The sequence below is a fragment of the Malurus melanocephalus genome, unplaced genomic scaffold, assembly GCF_030028575.1.
Source record: "Malurus melanocephalus ecotype Western Australia unplaced genomic scaffold, MMel_1.1 scaffold_212, whole genome shotgun sequence".
In the NCBI taxonomy this organism is placed as follows: Eukaryota; Metazoa; Chordata; class Aves; order Passeriformes; family Maluridae; genus Malurus; species Malurus melanocephalus.
The window spans coordinates 369,687-385,223 of NW_026623444.1; the positions used below are offsets into that span (position 1 = coordinate 369,687).

Below are 15,537 nucleotides of genomic sequence, written 5' to 3' on the forward strand. Positions count from 1 at the left end.
AAGAAAGAAAGAAAGAAAGAAAGAAAGAAAGAAAGAAAGAAAGAAAGAAAGAAAGAAAGAAAGAAAGAAAGAAAGAAAGAAAGAAAGAAAGAAAGTGAACTTTTAAATTCATCTCTATTTCAGTCATAAAATGTTACAGCTTGGCATTTCTCATACAAAACACACGCTTACAAAATACTTTATTAAAAAACGACAGCTTCCCGTCTGTTCCCAGGAGGAAGGATGAAGCGTTGGTTTTTTCCAGGAGGATTTGGGGAATTTGGGGATAATTGAGGAATTTTGGGATCTGGCGCAACGGCCGCTGCTCGCAAGTCCGGTCTCTGCTGCCACCCTGTGGTCATTGCTGGTATCACACCGTCCCCGGGGCTCCCGGGGAGGATTTTGGGGAACTCCCAACTGAGGAGGCATCGGGGACCTGGGGGATGCCCCGCTCACACCAGAGCACAAGACAGCACCATCAAGCACAGCTGATTCAGGGTTTGTACCTAAGAATGCTCTTCTGACATTAAAAAAATTTAAAGGATGGGGGCACAAAGAGAGGCGCGAAGGAGGAGCCACACACGTTGCTTTCTCCAGACCTCTTTGCACACCTCGATGGAAAGATCCGGAGGCTGCACAGGAYTGGTCCTCATGAAAGGCCAGGTCTGAGTGCCACAGGTACATTTCTGTGCAGACAGGTGATGTCTCTACCAAAATAGCCTGAAACTCCAAGTTCCCCCTGTTCATAGTGCCGTGGGATGGCAACTGGACACTACAGGACAGGTAACTCCATGCTCCTTCCATGGAATAATTAATTCCATTAGGGTAATTAATGTATCCTTTGTGTCTGATGGYGTAGATATCAGCAGYGCTGAGCTAACTTTGGACTYGATGATCATAAAGGTCTTTTCCAAYTTAAATTCTCCAATTCTGTGAWGGRATAGTGAAGTAYACRCTTGTTTTGGGGTCACCTGTACAGTCCCTGAAAATGAAAAGTTTTCATTCTTGAGAAGCCTTGATGRTGCATCCTGATCTAAACCCATTTCTGGGTCCTCAGGAAAGGCAACAGAGGTGAAAAATTCTCAATAAAAACAAAAGCGCAATTTACAGCTTCACTTTGGTCTTGGCAGAATGTTCCCTGAGTTTACCATTTGGATTATGAATATACAAGCTAATTTTATTCTATCCATTTTATTCCTTTAATACCTGTAAACTCAGAAGTTTCTTTAATTCATCCTCTTTCTTCTAAATTCCTCCAGCTACCCTGTGCAAGTTCTTCATTAACCATCCTTGGTATTTCATCTTCTCGATGATTTAATGAGTGACAAAAATCATGTGCAAGAATTCAAAATCCCAATCCAAGTTTCTCCAAGCATTCAGCCTCAGACTATAAAAATGATATTTCTGCTATTTGTATTGAGAGAATCTGCTCTTGTTAGGACATGGCCTCCAAGATTTGTCTTCAGAGACAAAGAAATATTTTCTTCTACACCAGTTCTGCCACCCACTTATTTTTCTTTTTTTAACCTTTATCAATATATTGCATCTTGATGTTTCCATCCAATCTGATGGCGCTCCATTTGCTGTCTTGCTCTTGATTTGTCATTCCACATTAGAGAGACATCAYTTTTCAATGCAAGTTCATGATGATCCCCATCTAATCTTTGCCTGCTTTCTGCATTATCACTTGAAAACATCAAACTAAACCTGAAAAAGATGTTTCAGAGCTCTGAAATCCCTTTCTGTCGCTGCTTCAATCAAAGGGAAGCACCTCAGTCTTCCTAGACTGGGCTGTGCTGAGTTAGGTGATTCAAAAATACAAAAGATGTTTTAGGGTGAGAAAAGAGTTACCAGGACAGAATGACTTTCAAAAACTTTTCTGGAGCAGGTTCGTTGATGGAAAGAAAGGGAAATAATCAAAAAGGAAACAAAGCCCAGAAACATTTAGCTATTCATGTCTCATAAAGACATCATTGTCTAATTGACATTTCCAAGCCTGTAATTCCCGACTCCAGCCTCAGTGAAGAATTTCCACACCTCATTTTTTGGGTACTTTATTCATCTTGAAATTATCAATTTACAAAGCCAGGGCAAAAAYGGTGACTGATGAGTGACTGATGATTTAACACTCTTGAAAATATTTTGTCTAGTAAAGAAAGCATCACAACATTTTTGCCTCAGTAAATAAAGCACAAAGAAAATATCRATTGTGGACAAATGAGGAATAGTAAAGATGGGTAGCAGAATAACTTCTAAAAAAAGGCAGATTTTAGAATTGTATGTGTAAGTACTTAGACTGTAAATGTGCCATATCTGCTTTGATAAACAGAATATTTAATTGATAAGCACACACAGTGTCTCTATAAATGGCTTCCAATACTGCAATAAACTCCAACATAAAATAGCACAATATAAATTCTCAGTGTCTTTTAGATGAGACATTAAACATGACAACATTATCCCATTGTAATTTCCTTTCTAATCCCTTCCCAATCACCACTCAGGGTCATTAACAATGTGCCTAATTAGAAGTGTGACCTTTGATTGCAGACACAGTTCAAACATGCCTTGAGTGGTTTGAGATTTCAAGAGACAATGAATATTTCTGGAATTTAAGAACAAGAATACTTTTCTGACTTTGGTGCTTCAGCAGACTACTACACRCCTTTCTTCATCAAAACATTCCCATAAATACACTTTTGCACTGCTAAATTTCATGGCAAGGTGCCATATACTCCTATAGGAATAAAAAATAACTTCTAAAATTCAGCACTACAGGAAAAAATAATTTGTAAAGGCAGGTTTGTTGGTTGTTTTTTTTTTTTTTTTTTTTAACAGGAACGATAGAAAATTAAAAGCAATAAAAACCAGATGGAGAAAAGGTAGGCACCAATAATCAGCAAGCAAAACCATCATAGTAGCTGTCACCTAGACAGGATTCTTTTACAGCTACATTTGTTCCCTTTATGTGCAGCTTTTTCTGGTAAAAGGGAAAAGCAGCATTGCTAAATTTAATGTCCTTACCTCAGGAAAACAAACAAACAAAAAAAAATAGGACAACAAATGAAGATAAATCTTCCTGTAGAAGATTAAATAAACCGTGACAAAAAATTCCATCAGGCACTTTAAATTTGTGAATTCTCTTTCACGACACAAACTCAGCGGGGAATGACCAGCAGTGGGGATTACTGAGATTGTTCTKACCTGACTTGTTCTTGCACTCGATGTCGTAGCCGGTGATGGGGCTGTTGCCGTCGAAGCCCATGGTCCACCTGAGGGCGATGCTCCGGGCTCTCACCTCCCGGATCTCGATCTCGGGAGGGTCGGGGGGTTCTGGGCAAACACACAACAAAGTCAGCTCAGAACAGACCCCATCCTCTTAACAGCGTCACACCAACCAGCTCGGCACTGCTCAGCCTTCCTGGCAYTCCTCTGATCACTCATTAGTACCCTGCTCCTGTTAATCACCTGCTGGAAGCCCTCATCAGAGGCACAAAAGTCACTTTTTAACTAAGAGTCACTGATAAAATCTTGAATATTGGCTCCTCTTTAACCTTCTTGGTTGTATTTCCTTAAAATTACTCCACTTCGGACTCTGATGCTGGAAAATATGTTTTACCCCCAACACCACGTTTCCCTGATACTTCTATCAGTGATAATTGTAGATTTGTGAATACTAAACTCAAAAATGCTAAATYTGGTAGGGAGAGGGAATAAAATTTCTATCTCTTTAAGTGTGTTTAAAAGTTATAATTTAATACCAGAATAATTTGGTAAAATCACTCTAAAAGCTTCTTGTGAATGCTGGAAATAACCAGCACTCAGACCCATTCTAATGGCCCTTTCAGTTGTCATGGCAGTTTAGGTGAGCAGTGGTGGAACTGGGAACCTGTTCCCAAACTCCACCTGAATTTTTCAACAGGGCTGCCTTAGGCATCGTCTGGAATCTGCTGCTGCTTGGAATCAAGGGCAGTGAGAGAGAAATACTCAGCCTGGAGGAATTTGTTGTGTGCAGGCTCAGAGGCAGAGGAGGAACCAACAGCCCACTGAAATGAGCCCTGCCCATGCCCTGCATCTCAAATATTGTCACCTCTCCAAGGATTGCTGTTTCTGCCCTGTGGGAGGGGAACCCCAGCCCCAGGCAACACAAATTCCTCGAGTTTGGGTCGTGCAAACTGCTCACGGTTTGTTATGACTGATTAAACTTGAAATATTTTGCTTGAAGTTCCACAGTGGGTTTAACATTTCTCTAGAGAYGAAGTGAAATCACTTTTGCTTTATTTCAGACCTGGGTTTGAAGCGCTTTTGCTCTTTAAAATCAAGTGCAACCTGCTTTCCCTCAGTCCTTCATGTCCTCAATCCTTATTGAGGATGGTAGTTTAAATATCCTTGGCAATTGTCAACTGCTATATTTAAGAAAAAATTCTAATTAATTTGTACAGATCTAGAAGGACTCAAACTTATCTTTTATTTTGATTTAAAGACTGACAACCTTAATGCAGGTGCTCATTTTTTTGACAATGAGGAACGCATTTAATTAGGAATCAGGACTTCCCTCCCCCCAGCAGATTTCAACAATTCCTGTCCTACAATTGCTGTGGGTTTTTCCTTTATGTTGTCCCCTCCCTACCTTGCACAGTGAGCTGAATTATTCCACGGTCCTCCCCGTAAGAATTGATGGCGTGGCAGGAAAAGAAGCCAGAATCTTCACGCACAGTTGGCAGAATCTATAGGAGGTTGGAAAAGAGGTGATGGATTGAAGAGCAYGCAGAGAAAATAAACCAACAGCTTGTCCGTGTGGCGCAAGAAAAATCRTGCAGACTGTTTTCCTTGACAGCAATAACGAGATATTGCAGGTTACACACATACATTTGCATAGGAAAGCATCCAAAATACTGAGATTATCCATGCCAGCAGCACCTGGGCTGAGGACACAGGCTAGCTGCTCTACATGTGTAGCCAGGAGCTGGAGCTCCTCCTATTCCTGCAGCTTCTCCTCAGGAGTCTTGTTTCCAGTTCCTCACAAGTTTGCCAAGCATTTAACTGTTGGCAGAAATTTTTCCATACAAAGTGGTGCCTCCTGCTGCCTCCAAATATTTCCGGCCATTTCTGAAAATAACTCAAGTGGCTGAAGTCTGTGTGGAGGACAAAAATGTTCAAACACTGGTGGTGAGCCCTGTTGTGTTCAGCATGGTGCTTCACAATAAAGTTGTGTGTGGTCTTTCTTTTCAATTATTGTTTAATAGCAAGGAAATTTATATATAATATTTACAAATATGATCATAATGATGTTTTTCTACAGGACCRCTGCTTCATTCAAGACACAATAAGGAATGAATTTTTTTTTTTTTTAATGAGCATATATTTGAAATACCATTTCCTTCTCATTGTTCAGCATGCTGCTCCACAATTTATTTACTTGCACATGGTTCAAACCGTGCCCTGAGAACTGACATTCATTTTCTCCTGGCATCTTCTGTGAATTCACTCATTTCAGAAACACAGGTGAATTTATTTTCATCATCCCTGACATCAGGAAGAGCATTGCCACCATTTATTTCAGAGAATTAAGGAAGCAGAGATCTGATAATGTTTGTGGCTGCTTGACAAGTTGTCACATATCAGCTGAGCTATGGAAACTCCACGTGCTCTTTATTCCTCAGCAAAACCCAGGTGATGCGAGCACAACTCCCAGTCACCACTGGTTAAGAGAAATGGATTTATTTCCCCCTTGCTGTAAGGAAATTGGAGAGTTATCATCTGAGATGTGGCCACTTGTCAAGCTGTGTTCAGTGGCGGAGCTTGGAGACAGGGAAATAAAAATTTCCAGAGCCCAATTTGAGACATCTGAGGCCTTCTTTCCCCTCCCTCAGAATCCTGAGCAATAAATAATCTTTCATGTGCTCATAATAGCTTCCAGTGAGTTAAGCTGCAGCCATGAGAGCTTTGTACTTCTGCAAATCAGACCCCAAGGGCTCAAGGCAAGTGCCCAGAAAACAAAGAACACACAATTATTGGCCACCTGTGAAAAGTTTGGTCTCAAAGATCAGCTTTGCATCACACAGTGCCATTCATTACTCGACCCTAATTCAGCCCCAGAGAAAAATCTGAGTCCTGCCTCCCCGAGGCAGGGGTCCTGCAGAAAAAATAAAAGCTGAGTACACAACTAAAGATCACATCATCATGCAAAAGCACTGAGCTCAGGGCTTCAGAGACAGCCTTAATCTGGCATTTTCTACTTTTTGGGGTGTTTTATCTCTCAGAAGTGAAAGGTTTTGTTTGTAAGAGGTATATGGGTGTAGAGCACCCCTGCTGTACACAGCCACTTCGAAGAGAACTCTTCAAGCAAAGCTCCAGCCTTCCAAACAGAAATATCGAAGTCAATAAGAATTATGCCAGAGAAGCACAGGGGTCTATCCTATATTAAATATTGTTTGTATCATAAAAATACGAATAGGAACAAAGTCACACATGGAATTTATTCTTCCTCATAGAAATCAATGACAAAGGTCCCTCACAGGGAGCAAACCCAAAATTTTGCTGGATATCATCCAACACAGTGTTTGGCTGGTAAAGAAAGAAATCTTTCATAAGGATTACACTAAAATTCAGACAATAACTGAATCTCAGAGATAGAGAATTTGTTCTTTGGGCCTTATAAATACAGCTTTTAAATGTGACTGAAAATGGATAATCAAGATTTTGGAGTGAGAAAAAAAAAGAAAAAGATTCTTTTATTTTTCATAAAGGCACATGTAAAACAGCACTTTGAAACCTRACTTTCTAAAGTGGTCTCACAAGCCCCACTGAGTGAAAGGAAGGGAGAAGAGTGCTTTAAAAAGGCAGCATTTTTATCTCAAACCCTTTAGTGATTTTGGTGAGGGCGAATGTGACACACATCAGCAGTTTAATCAAACTGAGCTGGAGAAGGACAGGCTAAAGCATGAGCCACGCTGATCCTGAGATAGAAAAGATGGAGTGTTGAGCCTGGCTCACCATCTTGCTGCCTCTGGAGTAGGTAAAGATGCAATTTTTCATGAGGGATGGGATGCAGAGGTTTCCTCTCCCTCTTTTTGCTGCCAGCTCTCCGGGGATGCGCCATGGGCAGAGGAGCTGGAGCTCCAGTGTTGTGCAGAAGAGCTGGTCCTGACCCTGAATCAAAACCAACCCGAGCACAGCTGGCACATCTGGATGAGTCAGGGGCCGYTTTGTTTTCTTACCTGCAGGGTGGAGATCACTTCATCCCCAACTTCCTTGGTGGAAACGAGGTAACGGGACATTTCGGGGTTGATGATCCGGTCCTCCTTCTCCCAGCGGACTATGATGGGTTTCTCTCCGTGTGCCGTGCAGCTCATCTCCTTCTTTTGGCCTTGAGTGGCCAGGGTGGTGTTTGGGTAGGAAGTTATCATAGCTGGAACTGGAAACAGAGAAAACAAAACAGAGCAAGATTGTTCTCAGTGAGCTGATGGGCCTGAGCATGCAAGGTTGGCTCTTCAATCTGTGTCTCACCCAGTTTGTCTGTATCCGACCAGATGGACATAAATGTGAAAAAGTATTTTGCTTTCCTGTGTAAGAAAATTGATGGGCCTCACAGGGAACTTAGCAGAAAGGAGTTGGAACTGGACAATGGGAGAAAATGTGAATCCAAAGGAAGGAAACCTGTCTTCATTTGTTTTGCTGCTCACAGGGCAACATAACTCAATATTCAATATTCACAATACATAAAGGGACTTTAATAAGCATTCAGATATGTTGACAATAAAGAACTGATAAAAATGTCTTCTTCCATCTGATGAGCTGCTGTTTTACTTGCTGACTGTTACGTGTTTTACCAGTGTGATGACAGTGATGATCTATCAAAATGAGGGCTCAATTAAACCAGGAGCTGCACAAATTAAAAGAAAGGCTCTGCACCAAGGAGCTTACAGACCATGTATGTGTTGATTGTGTAGCTGAACTGTGCTGAACTGAAAGTATAATTAAACTGACAATAAACCTAGCTAGATTCGAGTTTTTATTGTGCTCAGAAGGTATTTGCAGAACAGTTTGGACAGATCTGTCAACTTCATTTACCATTCTTTAAAAAAGGGCTTAAATTTTAATGTTGAAAAAAGTATTCTCTTCTTAGCAAGAACAGTCTTAAGTATTTTCATATTTTGGAACTAAAGAGGAAGAAAAAAGTCCTTGAAGTGTTTTACTTCAACCCCCTCAAATGTTTGAAACAGGGTGGTCTCTTTGCTGTCCTTTCCTCCCCACATGGTTCATCCACCAATAAATGGCATCTGGATCTCAGTCTCTAGGAAGGATCAGAGCCTGTGAGTGTTTCAGTTCAGGCCCAGGAGAAGCTGGAAAGCCCTGGACAGCACACAGAGCTGTTCTTTCTGAATGAACTATCCACTCCTCTGAAGAATAYGARGCATCAGCCATGARCCCCTTCCCCAAGCTCCTGCACCCYGGGGCTGCCTCCTGCATGAACARTTTTTATGCATGAACAGTTGCCTCTTCTTATCAGAACATCTGAGCCTCTTTGGGTCCCTGTTTTAATCAGATGACACTGGCAGARGTCTGATTTGAGGCTTTCCCAAGATTTCCCCCTGCATAAGTTGTGTCTGTTGCCGCACAGCAGAATAAAATTCCTTATTTAAATAAATTATTTTAATTGCCAGCCCGTAATGTTAATGCTTGGTGGCATGACCTTTTCACATGCCAGAGCTGTTAATGCTTGGAGATGACAATATGTCAGGATGCAGCCCTTTCTCTTCAAAGGCTTCCTGAGCCAAACCAAGCCAACCTGAAGATTCACAGGGCCCATGGAGCTGTGGATTTGAGTTACCAATGGGATCTGATTCCAGGAAGACTCTGAGAAAGGTCTTGTGTGAGGCAGGAGTGATGAGGTACATTCTATTTACCTGTTTGGATATTACGGTTACAGCAGTTTTGCCCGAGAGGAACATTTGAAGAGATGAAATTATGAATTATCAAAATAGAAAATTAGGATGAGTCTGATTTCTTCTTCCAGAAACTGCTTCAGTTTCACCTAGTCTCTGTCCATGTACCCACAAGGAGGTTTTACTTTCAGAAAAATGTTTTTTGTGGCCATCTGCTTGTTCCTCGAAAGCGAGAAGGACCAGACCTGTGCAGCTTCAGGGATGTGGGCCCTGTGTGTGCAAGTGCTGCTCTTCACACAGGATCACAGAATCATTAAAGCTGGAAAAGCCCTCCAAGATCACTGAATCCACCCTGTAACCAATCCCCACCTTGTCCCCAGCTCAGAGCACTCAGTGCCACCTCCAGCCCTTCCTGGGACACCTCCAGGGATGGGRACTCCAAACCTCCCTGGGCAGCCCCTTCTGATGTCTGAAAACCCTTTCAGTGAAGAAATTCCTCCTGAATTTCTTCCTGAAGTAGGCTCGTACAACCTTTTATGCATTTTGTACAATAAGAGCCCCAATTCAAAAGAGTGACAGGYTATTGAGGAGTCCACATTGCCATCATTAGGTTGTGCCACCCCGTTTCTTCCTTTCACAATGTCCCCAGCCTCCCACATGTCCCTTCCTCTSACATCTCTCTCCCCTCAGCACAACAGTCCCCTTCACCTGCCCCTCTCTCTTCCTGCTGCAGCCTCCTTSGGTTCTCACATGTTCCTCTTCCAGCCTCATTCCCCATCCCTAATTAAATCAGCCACCCTCCCAAGTCCCCTAAGGCATTTCCCCTACAGCTGCAGTCCTCCCTCCCATCAATATCTCCTCCTTGGAGTTTCCCTGGTGATGGTGAAAACACTCAGAGCTGACGCAGGAGATGAGGGGCGAGAGGTTTGTGCCTCCCTATGAGGTACCTGAGCTCCTGGGGGGCTTTTTCTCCCACCTGAGGGGGCTCAGCATGGCTGATGCACCTTCCTCAAACAGAATCACATGGAAAATGGGACAATCTGAGCTGGGATTAAAATCCCACAGACATCCAGGAGCCTGTCCCAGAGACTCCTTTCAGGTCYTGTGCTGGGTGACAGAGCCAAACCAAACACCACAACTCCCTGTCTTGCATTTAAAAACCAGAGGCTACCTTGTAAAGCTCATTTTTTTCCTCCACAACAAACTTTCTTAATAAGWGCAGCATAAAAACATGTAAAGAAAGATGACTTTATTCCTCAGATACAGCTTTATCCCTGCTTATCCTTCCCTTCTTCTCACATAATCTTCCACACAGATTCCTTATTGCCATAGCAATGCCTCACAGCTAAATATTTCCCCTTCCTCCAAAGCTGATTTTTGACTCTTCACAATTTATCTCCAATGATCCTAAACCATAAGCTCTTCTTTTTATCTTCCTCTGTGTCAAAAGATTTCTGGTAACAAAGCCACATTCCCGAGGATATTTTAGGCAACACATTTCTTTACCCTCCAACTATCTTTAATCAAATTACTGATGCAAATAACTGAGATAAATAAGCTGGTTCTTTACTGACAAAATAATCTAGAAARCTGTAAATAAGCAAGCTAAATCTGCACTGCATATGCATAAGATATTCTCTTAGGATGTCTTAAAAATAAGTGAAGGCATTTAGAAATGTATCAAGATGATTCAGATGCCGTWTTAAGAGTGTCTATGCCTTAAATGTCTTCAAATGTGCATTATGTACAGACACATAATTACACTTATAAATATATATTTATAAAAGAGAATTTTGGAAGGGAAGGGCGTGTTGCTGTGCAGGTTCAAGGAATGRGTAGTGTCGTGTTCCACAGTTTGGGAGTAGTTTCACCATGGGACAATGAATMCAATTCTGTTTTCTTTGGGGTTCTCATGTGGTGCTGGGCACAGTTRAAGATCTATTGGACAAAACAGGACAAARTAGAAGCTACAATTTATAAATCATGGCAATTTCCATTTTCAGGGTGTGCATATCTCTGCCAGCAGCATTAATCCAGGAGTTTTCTCTGTTTGGAGATCTTTTGGAAAGCTGATTTATTTGCTGCTTTTCACAGGTTATGCCATTGCTTTTCCCTTTCTTCATGGCAACCCAACAAGATATAATTAAAAAAAAATTATATTGTTATTGTGTTGTTAAACCATTATTTAATTATGACATATTATTGCTATACTAATGTATATCAAAATATTAGTTTATATAATGATTGCTTTATAGCATTAATGATTTCATCATCAAAATCAAAGTGCAAAGTTCAGTAGTCAGGGTTTTATTTAAGAATTGTGGAAGTGGCTCAAATAAAACAAGACCTTTTGTCTTACTCTTGAAGAAAACTGAATCTGGACCTTTCTGAAGATTCAATAAAAATTACTTAATCTGAGTTATTTTTCTCTGCTACTGCTGAGTGTTTCATSAGGAACTGAGTGCAAACAGAAGTGAAAATATTTAATTTCCTTGAGAAAGACCAGTCTCATTATCCAGAGTAAGGAGGCCATAGTAAGTTGGGGAAAGCTTACGCAGAGTATCAGATACTATGATTCCTTTTGGAATGAATAGTCATAAATTACTAGAAAACCAAAATTCATATAAATTAAAAAAATTATGTAGAGTGTTGGGAGGATAGTGTTTTTTTTTTTGTTTTTTTTTTTTTTTTTTTTCAGCTTATAGTTGGAAATAACCACATGGGAAAAAGGAAATTAAATATCTCGCTGACTTTCAATTTGTAATTAAACACTAAATATCCGTGTAGCATTCAAATATTATAGTAGGATTGTCTAAAGTTCTCAGTACTTTTAAGCATTATGATCCCTTCTAACACAAAAGCATTTTGGGATTCTGTGATTCTCCTGGTCAGAAGATCTCTGCCCTGGCAGAGAGTTCACCTCATAATTTGGCTCCATCACTGGATCATGCTGGAATTGGCCACTTTGGGGAAATGTCTGTGGCCATGARGGATTCATCTTGCAAACASYRAAAAAATAYTGAAAATAGGAATTGRAATTCCAGTTTAACATTTAAGCCAAATTCACTATGTCCTTTCATGCTGATCAGCCACATTGAGAATGCTCTTCTCTCCATGACAAATGTGATTTTCCTACTTCAGAAATYCCCTCTTCCTCCATCCACATTTGCTCAAGCAAAGAAAGCCATGCAAATACATTACTTACATTTAATGGAGCCTGTCTGTAACACTTTAATTTGTTGAGATCTGTACTTGTTAACTTATTTTCAATTTTAGTAGACTTCCAGGAGTCAGTGAATACTTTGCTAAAATTCATAACTTCAGTTTTCCCTTTCTGATATGAGACATTTTAGGTTTACTGAACTATCATCTTTCTGGAAATCAAATGGTGAAGAAAAGAGAATTTTAGAGGAATTCTAGAGATTTTCTAGAGAAATTTTAGAGAAAAGACAATCAATAGAATTTTCCAACATTTCACTTTAAACCCATAGTTCCTTGGTAAAACTGCAGCCTCTTTAACAAGAGGTGAAAATCATCCTCTTAGTCCTCATCCTCAAGAGATGCCAAGATTAGGAAACAAACTCCATGTCTTAGAGAATCAAAAAACAATTTGACYCAAAAATAAGTATCTTATTTTTATGTATGCTTATTATTTTATATCATTATAATGGGCATATAATAATTACAACTCCTTTCTACCAATATTCACTAATTTTGCAAATAATTTCGCACTTGCAACCTAATCTTGGATGTTTGTTGTGAATCTCCTCAGAGACATGCTCTCTTAGGATAAACATTTTTAAAAATCAATTTGAATTATTTAATCATTTCATGAAGGTGATTTTAGAATAGAATATTTTATTGTGTTGCTTGGAATTAGTAATGAAATTTTTGTGTAAGCAGTGCAAATAGAAACGAGACAGAGTGAATTGTGCCAGTAATCAATAAAGCACAAATTTCAAATTTAAAAAGCCAGTRTTTTGCAATTAATAGCCACCAATGTTGCAGATTAGAAAAAATACTTTCAAACATCAAAACCTGAGAAATCTGATGAGAGAAGTAAAGACCTGATGAATTCATATGACAGACTGAATTATTTACTGAGCTTTAGTTTCAGGAGTCTGTGGCATATAGGAAATAAATTAAAAATATTTATTAATAAATATTTTCCTAAATATATTTTTATAATGAAACTGAACAAATCAAATTATCTTCTACTCTTAAGCTGCCCTAAAAGGAAGGACAGTAGCCTTTCATATGCTTTTGTATGAATGGATTGCTGGACAATAGGCAAAAGGTTCATTATCAGTTCTTTTAGCAAAATAATTTTCTGTCAGAAAAGTATAAAAACCAGCCCTACCATGTAAAAAGCGAAAAATTAAACACAGACATGAGAGGTCCATGTCCCAGCTACATAAGGTTGCATTACAAATCCCATGTCAAAACAAGAGACTCACTGGTTTGYAAAAACTGCATTATTAGGACACCCATATAAGATAATCTTTGGGGGGAAAAAAAACTCTGAAAATAAATAAATACTGAGTGGGAATGAATATAGATTCTGTCCACCCTAAAATATCATTTCAGCCAGCTATTTCCCTGGTATAMATGAAGTTACTTTGATGATAAATATTATTCCAACATGTGTTTCCAAGCTTGAACAGGCCTCGTTTGATGCTGAGCTTTAATAAAATGACAATGATGTCTTGAGTCCTTGGCAGCTCCTCCTGATCTGATTGGATGTGTCAGGGCAAAGGCTGTGAACATTTAGGGTTCATCTCTTATTCACTCAGAAGTGGTTTCAGGTCGCATTAGAGGAAGAGAAGTTGATTTATTTTGCATGACAACTATGAATTTTAACCAAAAGACACATTAATAAAATAAAAAAGGGATTTTCTCTCAAATCACAAAGGCAATTCTTTCCTCTTGCTGAGGTCTTTTCTTGCATTAGCTCTGTGTTTGTACAGTGCAAACTGATGGTTTCAGGTGATACACAGGAGACCAGCAGCTGCTGATATTCCTTGGTCTTTCCTTTGACTTTGATATGGTTCTGAGATGAATTTGAYTTTCTCTTGCTTTGCCACACAGCTTCAATTCCCATTTTGTCTAACTGCACTTCCCAGTAAGCACAGGAAAGAGACTGRGGGATGATAAGATGACAGCTTTGTCCCCTGCAGTCAGTTGTAGTAAAAGCCGGTGGAAATTCGTGACAAACTAYGGGAACTCCCACGAGGCCCTGGGAAATCAGACTCATCAAAGCTTGGCTAATTGTCAAAATAAAAATTAGTGACCAAAAAAAGTCTATAAAACAGCATATTACCATGCAGAGAATTGTGATTTGTGAAGACTTGGACAGAGACCATCTTTCTACACAAGAAATTAATGGACAATATTGGTTTTACCATAATTGACATTGTTATGAAGTGTGGGTGCCTAAAAATTAGCACTAGAATCATGTATCCATTAATTACAAATTCCTTGGGCCATTTTCTATTCCAAATCAATTATGATCTTTCATCAGTCTGTTATAAAAGCCAGGCTGGAAAGAGCAGGGATGTTAAATAGTTAAAACCAGCAATACGTAATTTCAGATAACTTCYCCAATGCTTTGATCTTAAATTGAATTCAGTCTGCCGTCAAGATGGCATCAAGTTTTAATGTGAAATGAGAGGGTTGCTGCTATCATAATTGTAAAGCACAGTGTTCTAATTTTTGGTGACTTACTGAATGCAAATCAGTTAAAAACAGACTGTGGAATCACATGGGAGAGTGCTTTTTTTTCTTTACAAGTTTTTATGCTTTAAATTCCCTATTTGTGCTCTTTCATTAAAATCACCTGAACAGTTTATAAGTTTAAATGGAAACAAAAAAGAAAAAAAAAGGGAGAAAGTCTCTGAAAAAAAACAAGCGTTTAATCAGGATGTATTTTATGACCCAGCAGCTCCCATAAGTCTTTTAGATTTTGGAGGCTGTGAAGTGACATGTGTAAATGTCCCTCCCAGGGGAAGAGAAGCAAACACTAATTGGGGTATTGACAGGTTTAAATGAAGCAGAAACACACGGAGAAACTCTGGCTCCAACAAAAATGAGTATTGGGGAGCGGGGCATGCCGGGACATTAATGGTTTTCATTCACTGCTCACTCATGCAAGTAAATATACTTTTAAGCACGGTGACCTGGGTCTATAACAGCTCAGTTCTGAGCTAAAAAGCCATGAAATACTATCTGCTGATGTATAAGAAAGAGAGCTCTGGTAGAACCAGTCTCCTAGCTGTTCAGAGGGAATTATATTTTTATTTTCCCTATTGATGCAGATAGATCAATATAATCTGATACTGTGATGGAAGGAACAGAATTTGAATATTATTAAAACAGCAAGAACAACTTTGCATATATATATACTGAGTAATGAATGTCTAAATGAGTGCATTAACACAAGGAATATGAATATATCTATTTTCTGCATATCATCACCATCAGAGAGGTGTTATTGTATGGGATGAAAATACAAAATCATTCACCTGTCCACAGAGATCAAGCATGGTCATAAAACCCATCAGTGGCTCAACACAACCGGTCTTCAGATGGATAAAAATGAATCACCCAAGTTAGTCAAATAAGGAATTTTTCTGTAGCAGACCTTAGGGTGGCAAAAAAAGAAAACAAAAAA

At 39.5% G+C, this 15,537-nt stretch overlaps 1 protein-coding gene across 1 annotated transcript in view; it reads right to left on the bottom strand.

Moving 5' to 3' along the window:
* DSCAM (DS cell adhesion molecule) overlaps positions 1 to 15,537 on the bottom strand; it is a 368,029-nt gene that overhangs the window by 101,302 nt on the left and 251,190 nt on the right. Inside the window, exons 12-14 of the mRNA XM_057373994.1 lie at positions 7,200 to 7,396; positions 4,610 to 4,706; positions 3,184 to 3,312 (exon numbers count right to left, since the gene is read on the bottom strand). Coding sequence (XP_057229977.1) covers positions 3,184 to 3,312; positions 4,610 to 4,706; positions 7,200 to 7,396 — 423 coding nt within the window. The remainder of the gene's footprint in view (positions 1 to 3,183; positions 3,313 to 4,609; positions 4,707 to 7,199; positions 7,397 to 15,537) is intronic.